The sequence below is a fragment of the Peromyscus maniculatus genome, chromosome 8 (genome assembly GCF_049852395.1).
Source record: "Peromyscus maniculatus bairdii isolate BWxNUB_F1_BW_parent chromosome 8, HU_Pman_BW_mat_3.1, whole genome shotgun sequence".
Taxonomy (NCBI): Eukaryota; Metazoa; Chordata; class Mammalia; order Rodentia; family Cricetidae; genus Peromyscus; species Peromyscus maniculatus.
The window spans coordinates 64,821,835-64,844,802 of record NC_134859.1 but is presented as its reverse complement, the minus strand read 5'-3'; the positions used below and the strand labels follow the sequence as shown (position 1 = coordinate 64,844,802).

The window sequence follows — 22,968 nt, the reverse complement described above, 5'->3', positions numbered from 1 at the left end:
GAAACATCTCAAAGAAGTTACAGCCCAGCGTCTAGACTATAGACCGCAAAGAGGTACACCAGTAAGAAAATGAGAAACAAAGTGTGATGTTAAATTAAAGGTGGGCGGTCAGGAAAAGCTTCTCAGGGGCCCTGGTGACGTCATAGGGAACACCTTTGGATGAGAAGACTTGAGCCTTGCAAACCTCTGAGAAAAGGACATATCAGGTAGAGGAAGCAGTGCAGAGGTCCTGAGGCAGGGGAGTTCAGGGTATTCAAAGGTGAAGACAGTTAGCCCAGGGCCAGCTGTTAGCAAGTCTCCATATATGGAGGTACTTCGCAGACGTTCAGTTGTGCTCTTAAAGGCCTTGGGGCCCTGCACTTCCTCTATCTGGGAGGGGTGTCCTCTTCCTAGGAAAGCTGGGAGGCCATTCAGATGGCTCAGCAGGAAAGGCCATAGCCACCAAGCCTGATGAGCTGACTTCAGTCCCCAGGACCCTTATGGTAGGAGAGAATCAGCCGACTCCTACAACTGACCTCTGACCACACACACCACACACACAAAACAACATAAACACACACACAAACATAAACACACACATACACACCACATACACCATACACACAGTACACATATCACATATACAACACACACTATATACAACCACCACACACACAATATATCACACAACAAATATGCATGCACATCACACCACACATACACACATAAAACATAAACACATACCACATACTCCACATGTGCCAAACATACCTTACATACACACCCATACACATAAACAACACACACATAAATATAAACACACACACAAACATGCACACATACATCATGTACAATCACACATGCGCACACACTCACATACACACCTCTTCACATGCACTAAACAGATGTAAGAAAAAAAGTGTTGGGAGAGCTGGGCAGTGGTGGCACACTCCTTTAATCTCAGTGCTTGGGAGGCAGAGGCAGGAGGATCTCTGAGTTCCAGGCCAGCCTGGTCTACAGCGAGAGTTTCAGGACAGGTTCCAAAGCTACACAGAGGAAACCCTGTCTCAAAAAACCAAAAACCAAAAACAAGAAAGCAAACAAACAAAATAAATAAAATAAAGTATTGGGACGAGTGCGAAAGGCCTGGCTGCTCAGACAGAAGCCGGAGAGCGTTCCTGAAGGCACTGCCCGCCAGGCTCCCAGGACCTTGCCAGCTAGGCGGCCGCTCCCCTGTCACCCCTCATAAAGCTGAGGCTGCAGAGGGCAAGCTGGCCTTGCGACATCAAGGACTAAGCTGGGCTTCGGAGGAGGATAAGGATCTCCCTGAGGAGGGATGCATGCACATAACCTGTGCCCTTGGTGGCTTACTTGGGATGCTCCATGGTCACCTCCAACACCAGGTCAGGAGGGATTTCAAAGACCTCTGGATCTTGGCCGTTAGCCTGCAGGATCAGAGGCAGCACATCGAAGCGGCCATAGCGTGGCTTCCAGCCCAGGTCGATGCACAACTGGGGGAGAGAGAGGCCCATGAAGTCTGCAGCCCCGACCACAGCATCTACTCTGGGTTCCTGCCCAGAGGGACCCATCAGAGGCTGGACAGGTACCTGGGTGAACTCCAAGCTGGCAGGGTCCCCTCTGATGGTGCCATCGGGCATCTGGTAGGCAGCGTACCTGATGAGCTGCGAATTCCAGATCCGGAAGTCATGCTTCCCATCGCTCCGCTGAGGGAACACAGTGATGGCCGACCTTCCCCAGGACAGGGATATTGCAGGTTACCAACTGTCCCTGGCTGGGGTGGGGCAGGGGCTCCCAGCCAGCCTCCTCCACTCTCCCACTCTACAGTGCCTGCACCCCAGTCAGACTGAGATCACCCTCTGACAATGAGCCATCCTGCCCGTCCCTCCCTATCCTTCAGGACCTACAAGGGAACCACCACTCTAGGGCGTCTTCTGTCCCTTCCACACCCCGGCCTCCACTGCCTCTCTTCTCACACTTGGTGGCTGTTCAGCTGCCATAGGTTTACAGTTGTCTGGAGTTGCATTCTGGGGTCTCAGTCTCCTCTGCATCTCACCCTGCCACCCCCTTTTCCCTGACCCCTGGCCTAGTCCTCTGCTGAGTTCCCGTTAGGTGAGCACCAAGAGTTTGCTGGAGAGAAAAATGAATGAGTGACAGATTGAGTGAGCTGTTCAGTCCTATCAGTGGTGTGTGTGTGTGTGTGTGTGTGAGAGAGAGAGAGAGAGAGAGAGAGAGAGAGACAGAGACAGAGACAGAGACAGAGACAGAGACAGAGACAAAGAGAGAAGGAATGTACAATGTTAAGCAGTGACTCTCACATCTAAGAAAAATACCACAGCAAAGATACAGCCAGAAAATCAGTGTCTCCTTCCCAAACAGAGCAGTATGATCTTTTTTTAAACTATTTTGTTAGTTTTTGTTTTCCAGAAGATGTAGCCCTGGCTGCCCTGGAACTCGCTATGTAGACTAGACTAGCCTCGAGCTCAAAGAGATCCGCCTGCCTCTACCTCCTGAGTGGGCTCTTTTTAAAACAAGACAAGGTCTGTCTATGTGGCCCAGACTGGTCTGGAACTCACAGCAATCCTCCTGCCTCAGCCTACCCACTGCTGAGATTATAGATATGTATCACCATGCCCAGCTAAGAAGTTTTTTTTTCCCTCTTTGTTTCTGTTGTGTTTTGTTTTGTTTCTGAGGCAGGAGCACATGGAGCCTAGGCTAGCCTTGAACATGCTATGTAGCTGAGGATGTCTTTGAACTCTTGATCCTCCTGCCTCCACTTTTCCAAGTGCTTGGATAACAGGCATGTGTCACCGCGGCCTGCTAGAAGTGGCTTCTTAAAAGGATGTAACTGCCTCGTGGTTCTAAGTTAGAGGGGGAAAAATAGCTGGACCTACGACAGAGGCTAATGGGGAAGAGGTCACTGTCACCGGTCCAGGGCTAAGCCTTGTTTCTCCCTAGTTCCTCCTGGAGCCAGAGGCCCCTCCCCTAAGCCCTCGAGCCTCTTCTGCCTGAGGCTGGCAGGGTGGGCCCAGCACAGCTGGGAACCGTGCCTCACCTGATGTTGCCGTTGTTGGTGGCGTACAGCACATGTCTGCAGATATGCTGGAACATGTCCTGGGTAGTGCTACAGCTCCGGGCATCGAAGACCTGTGTACAGCCCACCAAGACCACACCAGAGAAGACTCTGAGGACAGAGCCTTGGGGCTGGTTAAAGTCCCCAGGGAAAGAGGGCAGGCGGCACGCCACTGCCCAGAGAACAGACAGTCGTCACACCCTCGCCTCTGCATCGGCAGTGCCCGTCTCCAAGCTGCCCTACTCGCCACTGCTCTCGAGATGGGGCACAGAGACTCCCACTCAGAAGGTCCCAGCAAAACCAAATCCCCGAGAGTGTCTGTCGTTAAAACACCAAAGGGCAGGGTCCCCACGGCCCCAGCCAGGATCTTTGCCGTGGGAGTCTGTGCCATCGATGAGTCTCCTGGATTTCTCTCAATCCAAGTGCACTCGAAGGGACCCAACAAAAAAATGACCCTCCAAGGAGACGATTGGCCTGGGAGGCTAGGATAAATAAAATCTTCTCTAGGAGCCAAGAACGTAAACACTGGGGGCAAACACTTGCAGCGCAGGGGCCTCGGGAATAAGACACCCAAGGTTGCTGTTTGTTTCAGGGTGGCATGTGGTCTCCCATGTTTAACATGAGAGTGGGGCTTCTCGAGACCCTGGTGTTAAAATAAGATCCCAGGCTCCTGGATGGGGGGCCTGAGATACCCCATCTCAGGGTTCGGCTGCAGTCTGCGGAGCCCTGGCCACTTGCTCGGTCTCAGGACCTGCCCGTCCTGTTTCCTTCTGCTCTGCCTGTAAGGCTCACCTGCAGGTTGGCCCACTGGATCCTGCCGATGCATCGAGGGGCGTTCCGCCAGGCCTGCTTGGTGGCAAAGATGAGCTCATCCCGTGTCAGCTGGTAGGTTCCTGTTGTTTCTATGTCCTTTGTTACAGCTTCCACCCTGGCCAGATGTTCCTCTATTTTTGCCCTGGGGGACAGGAAGCCGTCAGGAAGATCGACAATAGCAGGACCTTACATGGGGATTAATTCAATCCCCAGAGATCAGGAACTGAATTCGGACACCCGAAGAGCCAACTGTCCCCCTTGGGACACTGTCCCCTGTACGGCTGGCTTTGTGACCCACTCTTAGCCTACTAGGGGCCAGTTTTTAATACTCTGCCACCTTGAAGTTCTTAGTTCTGTTGGAACAAAATCACACTTCCACTTCTACACTGTCATCATTGTCGATGTCACCATCATCATCATCACCATTGTCATCATCATCATCACCATCATCATTGTCATCACCATCATCATCATTATCACCATTGTCATCATCATCATCATCACTATCACCATCACCATCATCATCACCATCACCTTGAGACAAAGTCTTGTTATGTAGCCCAGGCCAGCCTAGAGCTTGTGAGTCTCTTTCTCCTACCTCCCAAATACCTGGGATTGCAGATGCATGCCACCACAAGCAAGTCAGTAGCGACTGCCGTGTTTACTTTGCAATCAAAGGTCTTAAAGCTGTAGAGTGAAAAGTGCCAGGCCCAAGAACACAAGCATGGTAACAGAAATGAGGACGCAGACCCAGGCGGTCTCACTGCCAACGCCAGGCTCCTGACTGTCTGCGGTGGACAGGACCTCCTACCTTCTACCCATGGGAAAACTGCAGCCTTGAGTGTTCCTCAGACAGCAAGACAGGCCCAGACAAGACCTGAGGTCAGGACTCAGCCTGAAGGACCCTAGAGCCCACCCCAAGGCACCACACTCAGTGATTTAAGCATACTTCAAAATTATTCCAAGCGAGAGGAACTAGGTCACAACGACTTAGAAACACACGCACACCACAGCAACCTTGAGATCTCCGACCGGCACCACCAAAAGCTTTCGAAATGGCAACAAACAAAATTATTTAAAGAATGAACTTGTGATTAAGGCAGCGGAGGACTTGGAATGAAACGGCCTTCGGGGCAGGTGGAGGGTCTTGGCAACTCCTTTCTGATTACAGAAAGACTCAGAGACTCAGTGATGTTTGTCCTCAGTGATCCCTGTAAGGGGGAACTTCTGGGTGAGGTCAGTGTCCTTCCTCATCAGAGGAAGATTCTAGAAATACCCCTACTCTGTACCCGAGCAGGAAGACAGCAGTGCCCATGGTATGGCAATGCCATGCAGAAGGAGAAAGTGAACTCTTGGTGGTGTTTACCCAAGAGTGGGTCTGCTTCCTTTGGAAGAGTCTTGGCCTCTTCTGTTGTAATCTCAGGAGTGGCCAGGTCCTGAGCAAAGCCATGCTCTTCATGTCATGAACAGGGTAGCAGCTCTGCTGGCACGAAGGAGTGGGGGCCTTTGTCTATGGCAACCCTTTACAGGACTCTCAAGAGAGACAACTGTTTTCTGGCCTCCCTGACTCAGAACAGCTCATGAAGCCACAGTCAGATTTTTATCCCTCTACACCCACGTGTAACTTCTAGAATATTCTGTGTCTGAAAGGGAAGGCGTGGCTCTCACACAATTATAAATGATCTCAAAGTACATTGTTAACGCCATTACAGATTGGGTGAAAGTCTGACTTGTAAAGGCCGACTGAAAAACCCACTCCCACACACAGTAACACTAAAGCTTCCAACATCCATGAGACTATAACACGTGGGAGCACATAAGAGAGATGACTTTTAAAAGAATATTTTAAACTTACTTTTTGTGTGTGTTTTTAAGGTGGATTTTTGTTTTTGTTCGTTTGTTTGAGTCAGGGACTCACTCTTAAAATTATGTTTTTAATGTTTTTTCATGTTTTATCCCAATTCCCTCGGATTTTTTCATGGTTTTGAGACAGAGTCTGACTAGGTGACCATGTCTGGCTTAGAGTTCACTATATAGACCAGGGTAGCCTCAGACTCCTCCTGCCTCTGCCTTCTGAGTGCTGGGATTAAAGGCGTGTGCCACCACACCTAGTGAATTTTATTTTTAGCATTTTCTTTTTACCACTTTTTCTCCTCTGTTCTGTCTTGTGTGTGGTACCAGGGTCTGAGCCTAACCAAACTAGGCTTATTCTACCCCTGACCTACATCCTCAGCCCCTGCACTTATTTTTCTAACCTTTTATTTTGAGACAGGTTCTCACTACGTCTATCACCTACTATCACCTAGGCAGTCCTTGAACTTGGAATCCTCCTGCAAGGACCTCGGTCTCCAGGGTAACTGGAATTACAGGCCTGCACCACCAGGCCCACATTACACATTGTGTGGTTTCTCGTGGTCCTATTTCAGAGTCACGAGGAACGCTGTGGTGTCTCTTAGTTCTGAAAAGGATTGGATGGTTACTCTCAGAAAGTCAGAGCTGAAAAGGTCCTGACATCCTGCATCCTGTACAGATGTGTAGTCCACTCTGCTGGAAGCCTTCAGCTGCTGCTGTCCCTGCACCCCGGGACAGGCTGTTGTTCATCACTCCTGGGGACCAAGATATGGACTCATGACTGTCGAAAATGAGAAGTAAAGGCATGTGCCCAGGCACTGAGCAGGGCCCTGTAGCCTCCCTGGGCTTCCTAAGACCCAAGCAACTGTGTTTGGGATGCCAGCTGGGTATCCCAGCTCCGAAAGGAGTCGGGATGCTGAAGGGCCAAAGGGCTACATGCTAGGGTGCTGAGACCACCAGCCAGGATCCCAGCACCAGCATCCCAGGCTCCTAATGTACGTCTTCAAGCAGGTCCTACCCTCTCAGGAGACTGCTGCCCTCGGTCCAGGGGGCCAGCCTTGGTCCAGGGGGCCAGGCATCAGTGTTCTGTGAGCTCCCAGGTTGGGGAGCATTGCTACAGGGGTACAGGGGATGGGGGCCTCTTGTCAAGCACCCTCCCAGCTCTAGCACTCAGAGACAGGTGGAGCAGGTATCCCCAAGAACAGCAATTTCTGCTCTGGGTCCCAGATATCCTTCTGTGTCTCATGTCCCCAGGTGGAACTGTTACGTGAGGCTGGACCACAAAACGACACTGCCACACTGTATCCAGCTGCAGAGCAGACGTTCATTATCTTGGTCAGTCATTTTTACAACATCTTTGTGTATTTTGGTTAGAACGTTTTAGAGAGGCTAAATTACTTAGACACGTATTCTATTGGGACAATAACAATGCTCTGCATTCAGGCATTAGCACTCCGACCTGTCATCCCAGCACTCGGGACAATCATGGGCAGAAGCCAGCCTCCACTATTTCATGAGATGCTGCCTCAAAAAACACACAATGAGGGACCAGAGAGATGTCTCAGTGGGTAAAGACACTTGTCACTACGTCCAATGATCTCAGTTAAAACCCAGGAATCCACGTTGTGGAAGGAGATGCCCGACCCCCACAGACTGTCCTCTGACTTTCATACACTTGCTATGGCTCAGGTTCCCTGTTCTCCAACAAATAAACAAATGCTTAAAGATTAAATATCGACATACAGCGATAACTAAGACCTCGGTTGCATTCATTACAGGTCAGCACAGTCCTTAGCTCTCGATAGCCTCTAATTCACTCAGCCTTCATACAAACTCCTACAAGGTGTGTATATTATATTAGATATTTTCAGGCAAGAAAACCAGGCACACAAAGAGGAAGAAACTTGCTGAGGTTTGAACTTGGGTAGGTGGCTGATTGGACCCCAGCTCTTAGTCATGTCACACGGCTTGTCCTTGATCACAGTTGTGTGTATTGACAAGAACATTGGCAACTGGCAGTGAAAAAACGTTTGTATTCCAGGCTGGACCATGCTTGGTTATATAGTGACTGACTGACTTAAGAATGACAGAGGCTGGGTCCTGGGCTCATGGAAGCCTCCTGGGTAAGAAGACAAAAAACACTCAGGGACACGGCACCCCACCAAGGCAGGCATCCTAGGATGATGTCAGGGGTGCCTCCGGGAATCTTGCTCACATCTGTAGGAGGAGAGGCCTGACCGACCACATAGTCTCTAAGCTTCCTGCTACTTGAGGAGAAAAGATCCATTCTGAGTCACTGTCCCACAGTCCATAGGCTAGGACACTGTCCTAAACTTGCACAAATCTCAATGGCTGTCTAATACGCCATTTTACAGATAAGGAAGTTGAGGCCCAGTGAATTTCTCCAGGACTCAGGAGTGGCTGTGGTGGAGCCAACCAGTTACCCTCTGCCCTATACTGTCAGACGTTATCGCAGTGCCTAAGCCTCCTCCAGGGTCTGCTCTGGGCCTAGAACCATGGCAAGTCTGGAGATTGCAGAGTTCAGGGGTCAGCACGGGACAGTTGGAGTCAGGACAGCCCCAGGGAGGGGGGGGGGATTGTCACTCTGACAAAAGCCAGACTTACTCTGTGAAGGAGCCGTAATACTGGTTGATGAACTCAATGGCTTGAGGCAGAAGCTCCTCCAGAGAGGTGGGCTTGTCTCTGGGTCCTCTGGTCAAATTCTTGGAGTTCATGATGGACCCCATGCAAGATCTGGACTTGCAGGTGAAATCCTAGGAAGAGAGGCAGGGGGTGAGTAGGCCTCCCAGTCTCCCCCTCCCCTGAACCAGTCTCCCGGCCTTCCTTTGGGTACTATGCTCACAGTGACTCCATGCAGGCACCCTCTCCTTGGGGTCTACCGAGATTTCTCCTAGCCTAGCTGTCCTCTCCTTTCCTGAGACCCAGTGGGTATGAGCTGGTTCTCTCTGTCCCTGCTCTCCAGGCAGCTAAAGACCCAGTGCCAGCCTCAGAGAAAAGCCCACAGCTTCCTCGAAGGAGGCTTCTTGTCTGTTTTCCTTTCTGAAGAGACCCAGTTGGCTCCTGTGGGAACACGGGTCCAGTGTCGGCCTAGAGAAAATGGATGAGCCACCGCTGAACATTCCAAAGTCAGGGAGGCACGGGAAGAAAAGCCAGAAAGATGGGTGCCCCGATGTTAACTGTGGCTTTTCTCTATTTTGCTTTGTTTTGGGGGGTTTGGTATTGTTTTTGAGACAAGATCTTACATGGCCCACGATGACCTCAAACTCACTACATAGTCAGCTTGAACTCCGAATCCTCCTGCCTCTATGTCCCAAGTGCTGAGATTACAGACAGTTTCTGAGGGGTTCAGGAAACCATCCTGCCTTCATAGGCTTTTTGGTTCTTCTGCACTTTAAAATCACAGCGTGAATTATTTCTTTGTTCTTTTTCTCTCTTTTGTTTGTTTTTGTTTTGTGTTTTGTTGTTGTTGTTTTGAGACAGGGTCTCACTGTGTAGCTCTGGCTGTCCCAGAACTCACTATGTAGACCTGGCTGGCCTTGAACTCACAGACATCTGCTTGCTTCTTCCAAGTGTTGGAATTAAAGGCATGTGCCCTGACACTTGGCTTCATAGTGTGAATTCTGGAGTCAGAGTAAGGAATCTTAAAAGACCATCAGCTCCCGTTCATTGGCATTTGGGCCACTGTTACCTTCCTATCAAATAGTGCTTGAATCCTTCCACGCACGGGAAGCTCATTGCTTCCCCTGTCCTCGGGTTCAGTCCCGCTTTGAACAATTCTAATAGGAAACTCTCAGATACTTTTGAAATCTAAGAAAATAGGAACTGGCTCCTGTAGCCTTCTGTCTGCCCCCCTAGGTTATCTGCTGCCCAATCAGGTGGTTAACAGGAAACTGGATTGACTTACTGCCGACTATAATTTATAAAAACAGAGTTCCCAGCATCTTTTGTCTCAGAAGATGGCTGTCTACTGAGTCCAGGAAATATGTGGTGGACCCACAAAGGTCCTAATGGTACCCTAGTTAGGACAAAGGTGGTCCTCCCCAGCCCCCGGATTTCTCACCGACGTGGCCTTGTGGTGAAGGGTGTCTTGCAAAATCTCCCCACTGCCCCAGTTTTTGATCTTCACGTGCTGTGGGCAGGTCGATGGAGGCGCATGCAGCTTGTCCAGGGATTCCGGACCATTCTAAGATGGGTAAACATCCAGGGTTTTCCAAATGCCTGGAACCCCAACAACCCATACAAGAGTCCCCTGCACCTCTGTACTCTGCTTGGGTGAGGGATGGAGCTTTGTGTGGACGCACAAGGCAGGGCACACACACAGTGCCAGGCCAGCCCTCCACCCTCCCTAGAAGCTGAGTCAGAGCCAGCTGAGCACTGCAGGTGGCTGGGCCAGGGCCATGCTTCTGTCCTTACCAAGGCCCAGCCAGTGCTGGCTCATAGGGGGAATTCACGTTAGACGGGAAGGCCGCTACTGTAGCTGGGCCTGCCAAGGACAGAGCTGGGAGCTGCGACGTTAACAGATACTCCGCTGTCTGTTTCCCCAGGGATACCTTTCCCCTTCCCCACCTCTCTGCCACCTCTCTCAGTCCTTAGGATGGAAAGGGCTTCAGGAAGATGAGATCCATGGCCAGAAGCCAGGGGCTGAGTCTAGAGGCTGAGCAGCTAAGTCTGAGATCATTCTAGAATGTCCCACCCATAATTCCGGAAGTGGTCTTAAACTGCAGACACCTATGCGGTCAACCACCCAAGCAAGTTATCTGGGTGCCGGTGCACCCTGGGGACCTCCTTTCTCGGTCATCGAGACTGTCCCATTGTTCACCGCCTCCTTGGCTCCCTCAGTGCCCCAGGTCTGGGTGGCTCCACGCGCTCCCCAGACCTTGGCTTCCCGTGCCTTCCTTCCCAGCCTCCAAAGGGCTATGCAGCCTGGATCTCCCAAGGAGAAGGAAGAAGGACCTTCCCATACACGGTAACCAAACCACTGACCTGCACTGTCCCATCGAGGGGCTGGGGGGAACCATTTTGGTGCTTGGCAGGTCTGTGAGCCTTAGGGTCATCCTGTGCTGTTGGGCTGTAAAGAGAAGGTTATGGTGAGATGGAGTCTGGGAGTGGAGACGGTCTTGGGAGGAGGGCACTGGGGGCTAGAGGTGGGAATGACCTGTCGCTGGCTTCCCATCAAGGGGGATGAGGGAGCCCGTCTCGGAGAATCTTGTCACCACCTTCTCGCTTCATTTTTACTTTGACCACCCAAAGCTAATGATTTACGAGGGGAGCAAGCCAAAGCTATTCAGACAGGAGCACACAGAAGCTCTGGGGAAATGCCCTTCTCAGAAAGCCACGTGCAAATGTCCCGACAGTCCAGTCCTCCCAGGCCTTAGTTTAAGCTGGGTATGGTAGCATATGACAGGAATCCCGGCCTCTGGCAGGTGGTGGAAGAAGGATCAGGGGTTCAAGGCCAGCCTCAACTACACAGAAAGTTCAAAGCCAGTCTGGGCTATCTGAGAACCTATCTACAAAGCACACAAACAACCCCATAACACTCAGTTTGACTTATTTACTCTGTATATCACACTGGCTTCCAACTCGTGGCAATCCATCTCCCTGAACCTCCTGAGTGCTGAGGTTACAGGCACAAGCCACAGTGCCTAGTACTCCAAGTATTTATCTTGTAAAAAGTGAAAGGAACAAAAACCAGGTATGGATGGCACATACTTGTGATCCCAATACTTAGAAAGCAGAGGCAGGAGGATCAGGAGTCCAAGGTCATCCTCAGCTACATAGGGAATTCAAAGTTAGCCTGTACGACATGATGCTTATTTTAAAAAATAAGATAAAAATAAAATAAAAATAAGCTGGGCGGTGGTGGCAGACACCTTTAATCCCAGCACTCCGGAGGCAGAAGCAAGAGGATTCTTGTGAGTTCAAGGCCAGCCTGGTCTACAGAGCGAGTTCCAGGACAGGCACCAAAACTACATGGAGAAACCCTGTCTCGAAAAACCAAAAATAAATAAAACCCAAACAAACAAACAAATAAATAAATAAAAATAAGAATAACTAGTTGGAAAAATGTTAAAAAAAAAAAAAAAAAAAAAGAGCCAGACACGTAGAGCACACCTTCAATCCTAGCACTCAGAAGACAGAAGCAGGCAGGTCTCAGAGTTTGAGGCCAACCTGGTGGACAAAGTTAGTTCTAGGGCAGCCATGGCTATACAGAGAAACTCTGTCTGGAAAAACATAAATAAATAATTAAAGAAGAGAGAAAGGAGAAGCCATGTCTGCTGGTGAAGAAGTTCCAGTCACATTTCTAGCAGAGTTGAAGATGAACTCCTGGCACCAGAAAAGATAAAAACAAAACAAACAAACAGAAAAACAGACAACTATTGATATAGTCACTGCCTCAACTATCCACACCCATAATTTTTACTACAGTGCACTGTTATAATGGTTCTGTGTTTTTAGTAGTTATTGTTGGGAATATCCTACTTTACCCAACTTGTATTTTAAACTTCATCATCGGTAAGTATGGGTAGGATAGAAAGAGTGTACACACAGGATTCGTTACTGTTGTGGTTTCAAACGTCCCCTGTGGTCCCAGAGTGTGCAAAGGACAGCTGCAGACATCACGAAGCAACTTATATCTGAACCAAGTTAGACACCAACCTGAGAAGTGTCCTGTAGACGAGCCATAAAAAAGATTGGCTTGCCAACACCTTGACCTAGACCCATTTGTGTGCACCCTTGTAAAATCCAGATTTAGCTGAGTGTGGTAGCACACGCTTGTGATCCCAGAACCAAGGAGGCAGAGGGATTTTCCGTGAGTTCCAAGCCAGGCTGGGCTACATAGTAAGACCCTGTCTCAAAAACAAACAAAATCCCGGGTCTGAGAGATGGCTCTGTGTTTAAAAGCACTTATTTCTCTTGCAAAGGACCCAAGGTTTGGTTTCCAGCACCCACAAGGTGGCTTACAACCATCTCTAACTTTAGTCCCAGGAGATCTGAAGCCCTCTTCTGACTTACATGCGTACCAGGTGTGCATGTGGTACACAAATTTACCTACAGGCAAAACATCCATACACATAAATAAATCTAAAGTAAAATGAAGCAAAAACCCCAAACTCCGGTTTTCGTTTCCTCCCTGCTTAGTCATCTAGTAGTAACTCCCTCCCTGGTCCCTCATCCCTGCGTAAGCTGTCACTGTCCAGGTCTACCTCCGGCAGGAATCTGGTTGGGTCAGTTCAGCGAGAATCTGCTTATCTTTGGCTGGAACTTGCCCTTGCCCTGCTGTGTTTGTGTGGACCCCGTCTCTCCCTCCATTGCAAGATTGCAGTGGTTCCTGAACCCACCTGAGGGACCATCCTCAGTAAAGCCCTCCTTGTCGTGAGTCAGCAAGTATCACTAAAATGGAGCATGCTGGCTGGTGTCCGGAAGAACCCCAGCACTCAAGGTGACGTGGGAGCATTGTTTAGCCTGGGCTATATAGTGAGAGGCTATCTCAACAAAACAAAACAAATACAAAACTACAAACAAACATCCCTTCCTCCACCTTCCCCTCCCCCCCAAAAAAATAACCCAAACAAACAAAATCACGGAGCATTTCTTGCTTGCTTGCGAGACAGGGTTTCATGTACCTCCAACTACCCTTGAACTCACTATTCAGGAGACGATGTCCTTGAACTCTTGCCTCTACCTCCCGAGTGCTGGGATTGCAGGCATGTGTTGCCACACCCAGCTGGATAATTTTTCTTTAACCTGTTTCTCTGGTCTGGACTGGTATGCTTTACCAGAAAGAAAAAAGGAAGCCAAGATTTGTGTTCTCACCATCCTTTCTTGACCCATCCTTCACATCCAGCCCAGCCCGGCTGGGCTTCACAATTTGGAGAATAAAATTAGATCAGAAACATCCTCTAGGCTACAGTAATAGACTTAAAGACAATGTCACTGTCTACTTAAGTGCTTCTCCTAAACATCAAAATGTTTTAAATGCTATCTGAAATCCACTGTTGAAATGAGCCACGGTTAGCCTGGCCCCAGGGTCCACAGCTTCATGCTTAGGTTGTGCCTAATGCCTCAGACTGGATATCTGCTGATCCTCTCGGTGATAGCCTGAGTGCATGCATGCAGTGTGTGTGTGTGTGTGTGTGTGTGTGTGTGTGTGTGTGTGTGTGTGTGTGTATGTGTGTGTGTGTGTATGAATGGGGGCTCCTGTGGGCCTGAAAGCACCTGGGGGAAATGCCAGTAAAGGTTCACGATGATTAGCATAATTGATAAGTCATGAGCTATTTAAATTTTGTTCTTTCTTTTTAACCTTATGCCTTTTGAAGGTATATTAAATGTGTGCGTGTGGGGGGGATTTTATAATTTTTCAAGTACTTTTATAGTTAGGATTAAGGCGGAGAAAAATGTAACAGTGACTAAACAGAGCTTTGCTCCAGCTACTATGCCCTGCCACCAGTTAGCAGATTTCTTCTGGCCACCCGCTAAAGGAGGACCAGGTGTCAGATGAGCGCTTTAAGGCTCAAGACCCTTGGTTCCAATCACTGCTCTGTGTATGTCCAAGCCCGCAGACACTCCCAAACCCACAGCCTGCCTGAGACCTGCCGGCCCCTGGTAGGAATGAGAGGTCATTAGGGACTTTCAGGCAAAAGGAACCAAGGGAGCTTGCTCGGGCCCCATCTGCAGCCACGGTGTGGCAGAAGTAGGTGCCGTGGAGGGAGTACTGAGTCCACAGCTGGCGGGGTCCGGACTGCTCCGTCAGCCCACCTGTCTTGTGAGAGGAAGAAAGTCTTATTGTAAAAGAAGATCGTCTTTGCCCTCTTCACCTATTTGTCTAGAACGCAGTAAGGAGGGGAGGGCAACAAGGCGGTGTGTGTGTGTGTGTGTGTGTGTGTGTGTGTGTGTGTGTGTGTGTGTGTGTGTAAGAGCACTCGTTTAAATGCAGTTCAATTCCCACTAGCGCAAAAACACACATTAAACAGTGGCACACGCCTATAATCCCAGCATCTAGGAAGCCAAGGCAGGAGGATTTCCAGGTTTGATGCTGACCTATCGACATAGCCAGAACCCGTCTCAAAGCGACGCGGCTCAGAAGTTCCTTGGTGCAAAAGCACCCATTGGGTGGCACGCGTGGCCGCTCAGCCCGACCTCTCTCGCGTCCCAGCGGGGTCACCGGGGCGCCCGACGCCCTCGCGGCTCCCCAGGCCCCGCGCGCTGTACCTGGCTGCGCCCACGCGGCGGGCGACTTTCGGGCCGAAGATCCTGCGCAGGAAGCGGCAGAGCCGTGGCCGGGCGGCTTCGCACGCGCTGCTCAGCCCGTCGCGCATGGCTGGGCCACGGCCGCTCGCTGACGCTGTCCCTTTATCTCCGCGGAACCCCTCAGCGTCCGCCCTCACCTCCCACCCCACCCCCTCGCCTCGCAGCGCCCGCCTCCTCCAGCGCTCCAGGCTTGGCCCCTAGTGGCCCAGAACAACCAGCAGGACGGCGGCGCGCGCGTTCCCTTAGCGATGACAACCCGCAGGATCTCGACCTAGTCTCCCCGCTGCACCGACATCTTCCATGTCTATTATTTTCTCTCCGCCTAACGAAATCCACCCAAGAAGGCAATTCTTTATTACCTCCGTTTGGTGGAAGCAGAAGCAGAGGGACCAGAGAAAGAGGGGTCCCCCGCTCAAGGGCGCACAACAGCCCCAAGGCCACTTCGGCCTCCGCTTCACCAAAACTCTCCCAGGAAACATGCTGTCCTTTCTCCCTGTCCTTTATGATTCTAGAAAGGAAAAGAAAGCTTAAGGTTGAGGGTGACTTCTAGTGGAGAAAGTGGGGGCCCATGGGAACCGAAGCATCCTTAGGTCCCCTCAAGCCTCTGGATCCTGCTACGTAGAAGGCACAGGACCAAGGTTTTTTGTTCCGTTAGTAGGCTGTAATTTGGGGTCAGGGCAGCTGATAGGACCCGGATAGAGTAGGACTGCAGCCCTCAGGGACCCTCAGGGCCAATATTTCAGCAAATGAAACTCAAGTCCAAAGAAGAGTTCGAGGAGTGTTTCTTTTTAGCACCCTGTAACCCAAGCACCAAGGCTTAGCTTCACTTTGCTCTGAACTCCCTTTGGTTCACCTAGATGAGCTCACGGTTACCCTTTGTCTCTAAAACACGCACGTGCGCATGCATGGACACACCCTGCACACGTCTGAATCACTTGTTTACACAAAGTCGAAAGCCACCAGGAACGGGCGCTTGGTTTGCAGGGATTTGAAAAGTATGCTTTTAAAATAAAAATAAATAACCGGCTCCCGCTGCCTTCAGACGAAAACCCCCTTTGTAAGCTGCTTCCTCTTCCAGGAACATCCTCTGGCCACCTTTCCTGGGCAGTCCCTTTTCAGCTGGGCTCCCTCCTCCAGAAAGCCACCTGCCACGCATTGGCCCCTCCTGACCCCACTGCCGGCCCATACTCTCAGAAGGCTCAAGCGGGCAAAGTCTCCTATTACCCCTTCCTTACCTGACCCCTCCCCCACATATAAAGCTCTCTTCCTGCCCCAAACTAGGGAGGAAGCCATTGCTTCCCCCTTCCCTCCCTGACTGTGGCAATGGATCTGTTTTTCCCATTCTGAGTGCAGCACGTAGTAGGTCCTCAGGGAAAGAGCACATTGGACTTGGCTCAGATCTCAGCTCCTCCACTTTCTAGCAATTGGCCTTGTTAGACAAGATCAAAACAGTTCCCGCCTGCCTGTTGATGTCGTCCTACAGACACTCTAAATATCTGCGGCTGCATATGCAATTAATGAATGGCCCAGTTGATCCATTGACTCACCAGGAGGGCCGTGTTGGCATGTTACCTGGCAGCACAGTGCCAGGTGAGCGCGCATCAAGTGTGATTGTTAATGGGATAAAACTCACCCAGGGCCCACCGTGTGGCATCCAGGATAGTGACCATAAGCCAGGCTGTCCAGTTCGAACCCTGGCCTTGCCATTTGCCAGCTATGGGGTGTTAAGATGACTTGAGCACCCTGTCCTCTTTCTTAAAGTGGGAGGATAGAAGGCACCCCTTCTGGATTGTCAGAGGAGATGTCCTCTGTCTGGGCGGGGTCAAGCCTCAGTGTGGTGACAGACGGTGGCCGCTACCAAACGCTTCAGAGCAGGGGCACGACTCGTGTGAAGAAGAGTTGGAGGGAAAGAGGGGTGGGGGCAGCTATCGGATTCTGGAGGACAGAAGGCAGAGGCCGCAGAGACCAGGTAAAGAGGAGGGAGGAAGTATTTTGAAATGGTGCTGTCAGGTTGACCAGAGGCCCCCAACGCTGCGCATGGGCACCTGAGCCCCAGTGTCCCTGACAACCTGGGTACAATCGCCTTCAGTTCACTCTGCCTTCCACGCCTGGGCCGTCTGCCTCCTTTAATCCTACCATAACTACTCTCTTCCTACAAGCGAGGAAATGGAGGTTTGGAGGCTAAGGGACTTGACAAAAGCCACAGGGTTATGAGGTGGCAAAGCTAATCCTTTCTGCCTATGTTCCCTTTCTAAACCGGGCTGCACAGGGACGTTTAGGTTTGCCCTGCATTCTACCTCCAGGGGGCGCTGCCCACTGAGTCCTGCAAATACCTGAGCCAGGTGCAGACTGAGGCTTGGATGTGATTCTGCATCATGACACTGCAGAGTCACCTTTTGGCTTGCGTTAGCCTCAGGTCCCGGGCTAAGGCTGTGGACTCCTAGCATTCTCTAGAATTCTCCCAGCCTGTCCATATACATGGTCGGAGGACTAGTTCAGTTCTAAGACGCACCAGACCAGCCTCAGATTTCACCTCTGTTCACAGCAGTCATGCAAGCCAGGCTTTCCTCTCCAGAGCCTCATTTGCAGAATGAGACCACAGCGAAGGACCCCGTGGAGGCCAAGTTCAAAGTGTATAGGTGCATGCACTGTGCAGTCCTGGTGAGAAAGAAGCACCAGTAAAAGGTGGCAAACCCTTCTGTTTATCAAGTGCCTGTGGCATGCAGAAATACTTCAGTGTGCTTTATGTATGTATACCTTATTTCATCCCTAGCATGCTATCGGGTAGATCACACTGCAGACCTGCGTGAGATTCAAATGGGTTTACTTGCTCAAAGTCACACAGTCACCGAGGACAGCACAGGGCCATATTGACACCCTTCATTTGGCTAATAGTCAAAATATCTAACAACTGGTGGGGCACATGCATTGGACAATCAGGGTGTCGTCTGAGCTAACCACTAGACTCTCCAGCCTCCACTCTCATGTATTCTTCCCTTCTTCCTCTAGAGAGTCCAGACTCCCATGGGAGCAGCACCAGGCCCTAGGCCTCCCTTCTGCACCAGACTCCAGCACAGAATGCCCAGCAATGCCTTGGAGACCAGGCTCTCTTAGGAGGCCGGGAGCAGAGAGAGGCAGCAGGGGCATGGAAACCCCCGTGGAAACAAGCTGGAGGTGGGAGCAGAGACCGCTTACCTGGGAACGGCACTTGGGGCTTTCCCCACATTATTGTTAATGTCCTTTTCCTCCTTCGAGTCACCTTGGTGGGATTTGACTCTGAACAGGAACTTCCAGGGGCAGGCCATGTCTGCGACTTTGCACTCCTGCTTGAGCTCCGAGATGTTCTCTGCGGGGGCTGAGGGAGGGGAGAGAGGCCGTGAGGCGAGGTTGCAGAAGCTCCTCACAGAACAGCGTCTTCTCACGGGTGCCAGTGTCCCAGAGAACGGAGACAAAGTCCAGCTAAGGCTCGCAGGGCCGCTCTCCCCATGCTCGCACTCTGGGTTTTTATTGGGGGTTGGGGTTGAAATCCTGTGGGGCAGACTCTTGCAAAGGAACACATAGCAAAGGAACAACACTGGACGCCGCGTAGCCACCTACCGAAGACCAAGGAAGCGTCCACAAGCCTCCCTAGGAGGACTCAGTGGCTCAGGGCAGGGCTATCCTTGGCCTCAAGCAAGGTGGACAGGAGCTGGGATACCGAAGCAAAGTGTTTATCTGCACTGGCCTGGCCCTTCTTGCTACCCGTTGATGGGAAGAGCCAAGAGCTGTCAGTAGTAACCTTCCCGTTAGCTCTGCACTTGGGGCTGGCACTCCAGCCCCGGCCAACTTTCCTGTGATTTGGGAGTCGTTGTTCACCCTAAGCCAAGGACGCTATGGATACCACAGGTTCCCTTTCGTTATTCCAGGAGAAATCAAAGATTTGTGGAAAAGGGAATTAAATTCTCAGCGCTTGAGGTCATCCCCTTTAAGAAAAAGATAAGAAATGGAGACAGGCAGAGCCTGGGGGTGTAGGGGCTTCCCCATGGCCAGTGCCCTCCCCTCCCTGGGGAAAGACATCCTCGGATAGCAGTGGGAATGAGAACTCACCCGGGAACCTCAGAACCCTGATGACCTGGATCCTAACCTTCTGAAGCATTCTAGTTACTTGATCTAAATCAAGTCAGTTAGCAGAAACTCGTTCTTCGCTCCCTACCCTTATCAGATTTGGAGGTGGGGAAGGGGTACATTTTATGAGACTAGCTAAGATACGCTATATACTAGAAAATTTTCCAGAAGGTGCCCCCCAATTCTGAACTTTCTAGAAAGCTTTTCTTTGTAGTACTATCACCACAGTATATATTTGCAGAGAAGAACTCTGACCCAGACGCCCTGTTGAGCAGTCAAAAACTCCCGGGGCTGTTTTCCCTTGACCTTCCGCCAGCTCCAGTTCGTCCACCAAAAAAGGAGGAAAAAAAAAAAAGCCTGATTTTCTGATCTTCCCTAAACAGGAAGATGCTCCTAAGAGCAGATGACCCCAACACAAGACTCACCTTGCAGCTGACTAGGCTACTCCGTGCAGTGAACAACACCCAAGCCTGAGGAACCTCGAGAGAGTCTCTAACTGCAGTCCCCTCACCAAGGTGGCTGAGAGGTTTCAAATCAGTGACACTGTGTCCTTTGGGGCCAGAGTCTCAGTCTTCAACTCCCTGGGAAGCTGTGGCCCCGGGCAGCAGCCATCAGGCATTTATACCCAGCCCCTGCTCTCCAGGGCTATTTTGCATACAGTCTCTGGTCCCCAGGGGAGAGTCCCCAGTTGGGAGCAGTTAGCTCATTTATGATGGGCACTCCTAGTCTGTGGGCAGCATTACATCACTCTGTGTGGTGCATCCCCAGCAAGGCCACCTCTTCCTGGTCTCCGGTCCAAGGCAGTGACCACTGGGCAGCAGGTGGCCCCTTCAATGCTGGGTTCCGAGGCTTTTCTTGGCTAAGCCATGTAGTCTGGCTTACAGGTTCCAGGGGGATTTTGTTCTGGGCTTGGAGCTGTCTGGTTAATTTCTGTCTCTTCTCTCATTTTCAGTTTGCAGTGGGAGTCCAGGGAGCTGGGAAATACTGACGGTATGGAACGTGCTGGGAAAAAGGTCCAAGTTCCAGAAGGCCAGTGATGCTGGATGATGCCAATATTCCAACAGGCTCCTGAAACATTCATCAGGAGGTTTTTTGTTTTGTTTTGTTTTGTTTTTTAAAGAAAAGATGGGAGGCAGGCTGTGGGCACAGGGAAGCCTCTGAGATACTGATTTACTTGGCATTCTCCCACTAGTAGTAAAGTTAGCTTGGGCATCATGGCGGGTAGGGCTATGGTGGGAAAAGTCTCCTTTTCACAATGGACAGTATAGTGTGACTTCTTATATGCAAAATTATAATTTTTACCTGGGCGTGCTGGCACAAGCCTTTAACCCCAGCACTTGGAAGGCAGCAAAAAGCAGATCCCTGAGTTTGGGCCAGCCTGGTCTACAGAGAGAGTTCCAGGACAGCCAGGGCTACACAAAGAAACCCTGTTTTGAGAAACCTAAATAAATAAATTGTAATTTACTATAATGCTTCCACTAAAGCATTCCTACATGGCATGGAATTTTCCACTATGAAAGTAAAATAGCGATGGTGTTAGGGGAACGGGGACAAACAGAGGGGAAAATTCCCCTGGATCATACTGTCCTGACACATCCCGCCAGTGTCCACTCATCTTCCCAAGTTTCCCAAGTCCAGTCCAGTCTCAAGTTTTGCTTTTGTCTAAGATACACAAACTAAGAGTCACCCCAAAGCTGCGTGCTCTCAAAAAGTTGAGAGAATAAATAAATCGTTGAGTGAATAAATGAATTAGAAATCGGGTTAATTGGGCTGGGGAGATGGCTCGGTTGGTAGGGTGCCCGCCTTGCACGCACAAGGATCTAAGTTCAACTCACATAAAGGTGTGGGCGTGGGTTGGGGAGAGAGCTCAGCGGGGTAAGGGGCGAATTATCAAGCCTGGTGATCTGAGCTGGATTCCTGGAACCCATATGGTGGAAGGAGAGAACCAACTCCCATAAACTGGTCCCTGACCTCGACATGTATGCCGCTGTGCAGGCACACACAGAAATCAGCCAGTCAATCAATGATAACATGCTGGGTGTGGTGGCACCCACTCGTAATATCAGATCTGGGGAGGCAAAGACAGGAATATCCCTGGGTTTGCTGGCCAGCCTAGCCTGCCAGGCAAGCTCCAGGCTGGCAGTGGATGTCACCTGGGAAACAAGAGCTGAGACTGTCTTCTAGGCTCCATGTATTCCTGTACAAGATTGCACATACACACACACACACACACACACACACACACACACACAGAGAGAGAGAGAGAGAGAGAGAGAGAGAGAGAGAGAGAGAGAGAGAGAGAGAGAGAGAGCTTATGAGTTTCAGTACATCAAAGCCAACCTTCTTTCAGGGTTCAACAGGTGATCCCCCCCCAAAAAAAACAATACTTGGGAAAGACTGAGCCCCTAGTGAGAGCCCAAAGTCTAGGGGGGGGAAATGGATGATTAAAGTTCAGAGTGATGGAGGTGGCCCGATGGAGCCAGATCCACATTGCTCAGGAGACACATACAGGAGCAAGTCCATGAGGACAGGATTCAGAAGTTTCCCACAATGGAACCCCTAGCTCCTGTTTATGCATCCAAATATTCCAGCTGTGCCCTCAACAAATACAGATATCAACCCCCAAACTCCATGAAATCGATACTAGAGCTTCCCATCCCTAGAATCTTCCAGAGTCCCACCTACTTTGCATCTGAATACTTGGCCAAATTCTGTTACTTCATGTCAAAAAGAAATCTGTTCCTGTGACAGAAGAGACTGGGTACATGAACAGCGACACTCCTGGGTGTGTGTGAATTCTCCTCGCCTCAGCACGCTGCCCGCTGACCCTCTTGGACACTCGCATCTCAGGCAAAGACTCTCCCCAGCGCCGTCTCTGGGGAATCTCCTTGGCCTCCGGCCTTTGCTGTCAGTATCCCTCCATCCGGAGCCTTGGTTTGTGCAGAACCCACGACCCACGGCACAGTGCTTAGAGCTAGCTGCCTTCCTGTGCCGATGAGCCCATGGACCTCTGACTCTCCACTCTCTGGAAGTGTGAGACCCACGGCCTGGAGTGTAGGTGAATCTGTGCTGTCAGCTGAATGAGGGGACGATGAACGGAGCCAGTGAGGGCCTCTGAAGTGCTGGCTCACGGATATTTCTCCTTCCTACCATTGTTCTTTTGTGTTCTGTTCAGGTACCAGCCTGGCCGTTCTGGCCACCATGTCCCCTCCCGGTACTATTCCAACTGTCCACCGTCTACCAACTGCCATGTTTGGTGCAGGGGACAGGACTTGGGTCGGTGATGACTGTGTCCCCTGAGTGCCAGGCTCTGAGGACAAGGCTCAATAAACCTGTAAGGCCCTGGGTTCTAGTGACCACTCATCACAGATCAACTGTGTAGGCTCTGAAAAGCCACCTGTCCTTGCTACGCGGGACCCTCTCCCATGACAGAGTAACAGTGATAAAGGGGAGATGTGAACATAAGAGAAAGTTCTGAGTTCCAGGGCTGTGGGTCAGAAAAACAACTTACCTCTGACAAATCCCCCTCCCTGGGGGAGGGGGGGCAGGTCAGCAGCCACAACCCCCCCCCCACTCTTTTTATGTGTGGTACTAGGAATTGAACCCAGGGCCTTCCACATGCTAAGTGAGCACTCTGTCACTGAGGTATCTCCCTAGACCATTTCTGTCCTTTCTGTTTTTCTGTCCTCTTTATGCCCAGGTAGGACTCGAGCTTTCCATCCTCCTGTCCCAGCCTCCTGAGAACCTGAGACTACAAACCAGTGTAGTCACTGTGTAGCCAAGGGTGACCCTGAGCCTTTTGTCCCCCGCCTCCGCCTCCTGAGGGCTGAGCGTGAGCAATCACACCCAGCAGGCGATGT

The 22,968-nt window shown here is 50.8% G+C and overlaps 1 protein-coding gene across 2 annotated transcripts in view; it reads right to left on the bottom strand.

Annotated features, from left to right (window-relative positions):
* Nucleotides 1-19,702, bottom strand: part of Nos2 (nitric oxide synthase 2) — a 40,584-nt gene extending 20,882 nt beyond the window's left edge. The window contains exons 1-9 of one of the 2 annotated variants that reach the window (XM_042282464.2): nucleotides 19,534-19,702; nucleotides 18,200-18,359; nucleotides 10,739-10,823; nucleotides 9,816-9,938; nucleotides 8,360-8,508; nucleotides 3,863-4,025; nucleotides 3,053-3,144; nucleotides 1,587-1,728; nucleotides 1,351-1,490 (exon numbers count right to left, since the gene is read on the bottom strand). In XM_042282464.2, coding sequence (XP_042138398.1) covers nucleotides 1,351-1,490; nucleotides 1,587-1,728; nucleotides 3,053-3,144; nucleotides 3,863-4,025; nucleotides 8,360-8,508; nucleotides 9,816-9,938; nucleotides 10,739-10,823; nucleotides 18,200-18,309 — 1,004 coding nt within the window. In that variant the 5' untranslated portion in view covers nucleotides 18,310-18,359; nucleotides 19,534-19,702. Of the gene's footprint in view, nucleotides 1-1,350; nucleotides 1,491-1,586; nucleotides 1,729-3,052; nucleotides 3,145-3,862; nucleotides 4,026-8,359; nucleotides 8,509-9,815; nucleotides 9,939-10,738; nucleotides 10,824-14,965; nucleotides 15,119-18,199; nucleotides 18,360-19,533 lie in introns of those variants that run through there. The other variant, XM_015996155.3, reaches the window with a different exon arrangement.
* Between the last annotated feature and the right edge of the window lie 3,266 nt (nucleotides 19,703-22,968).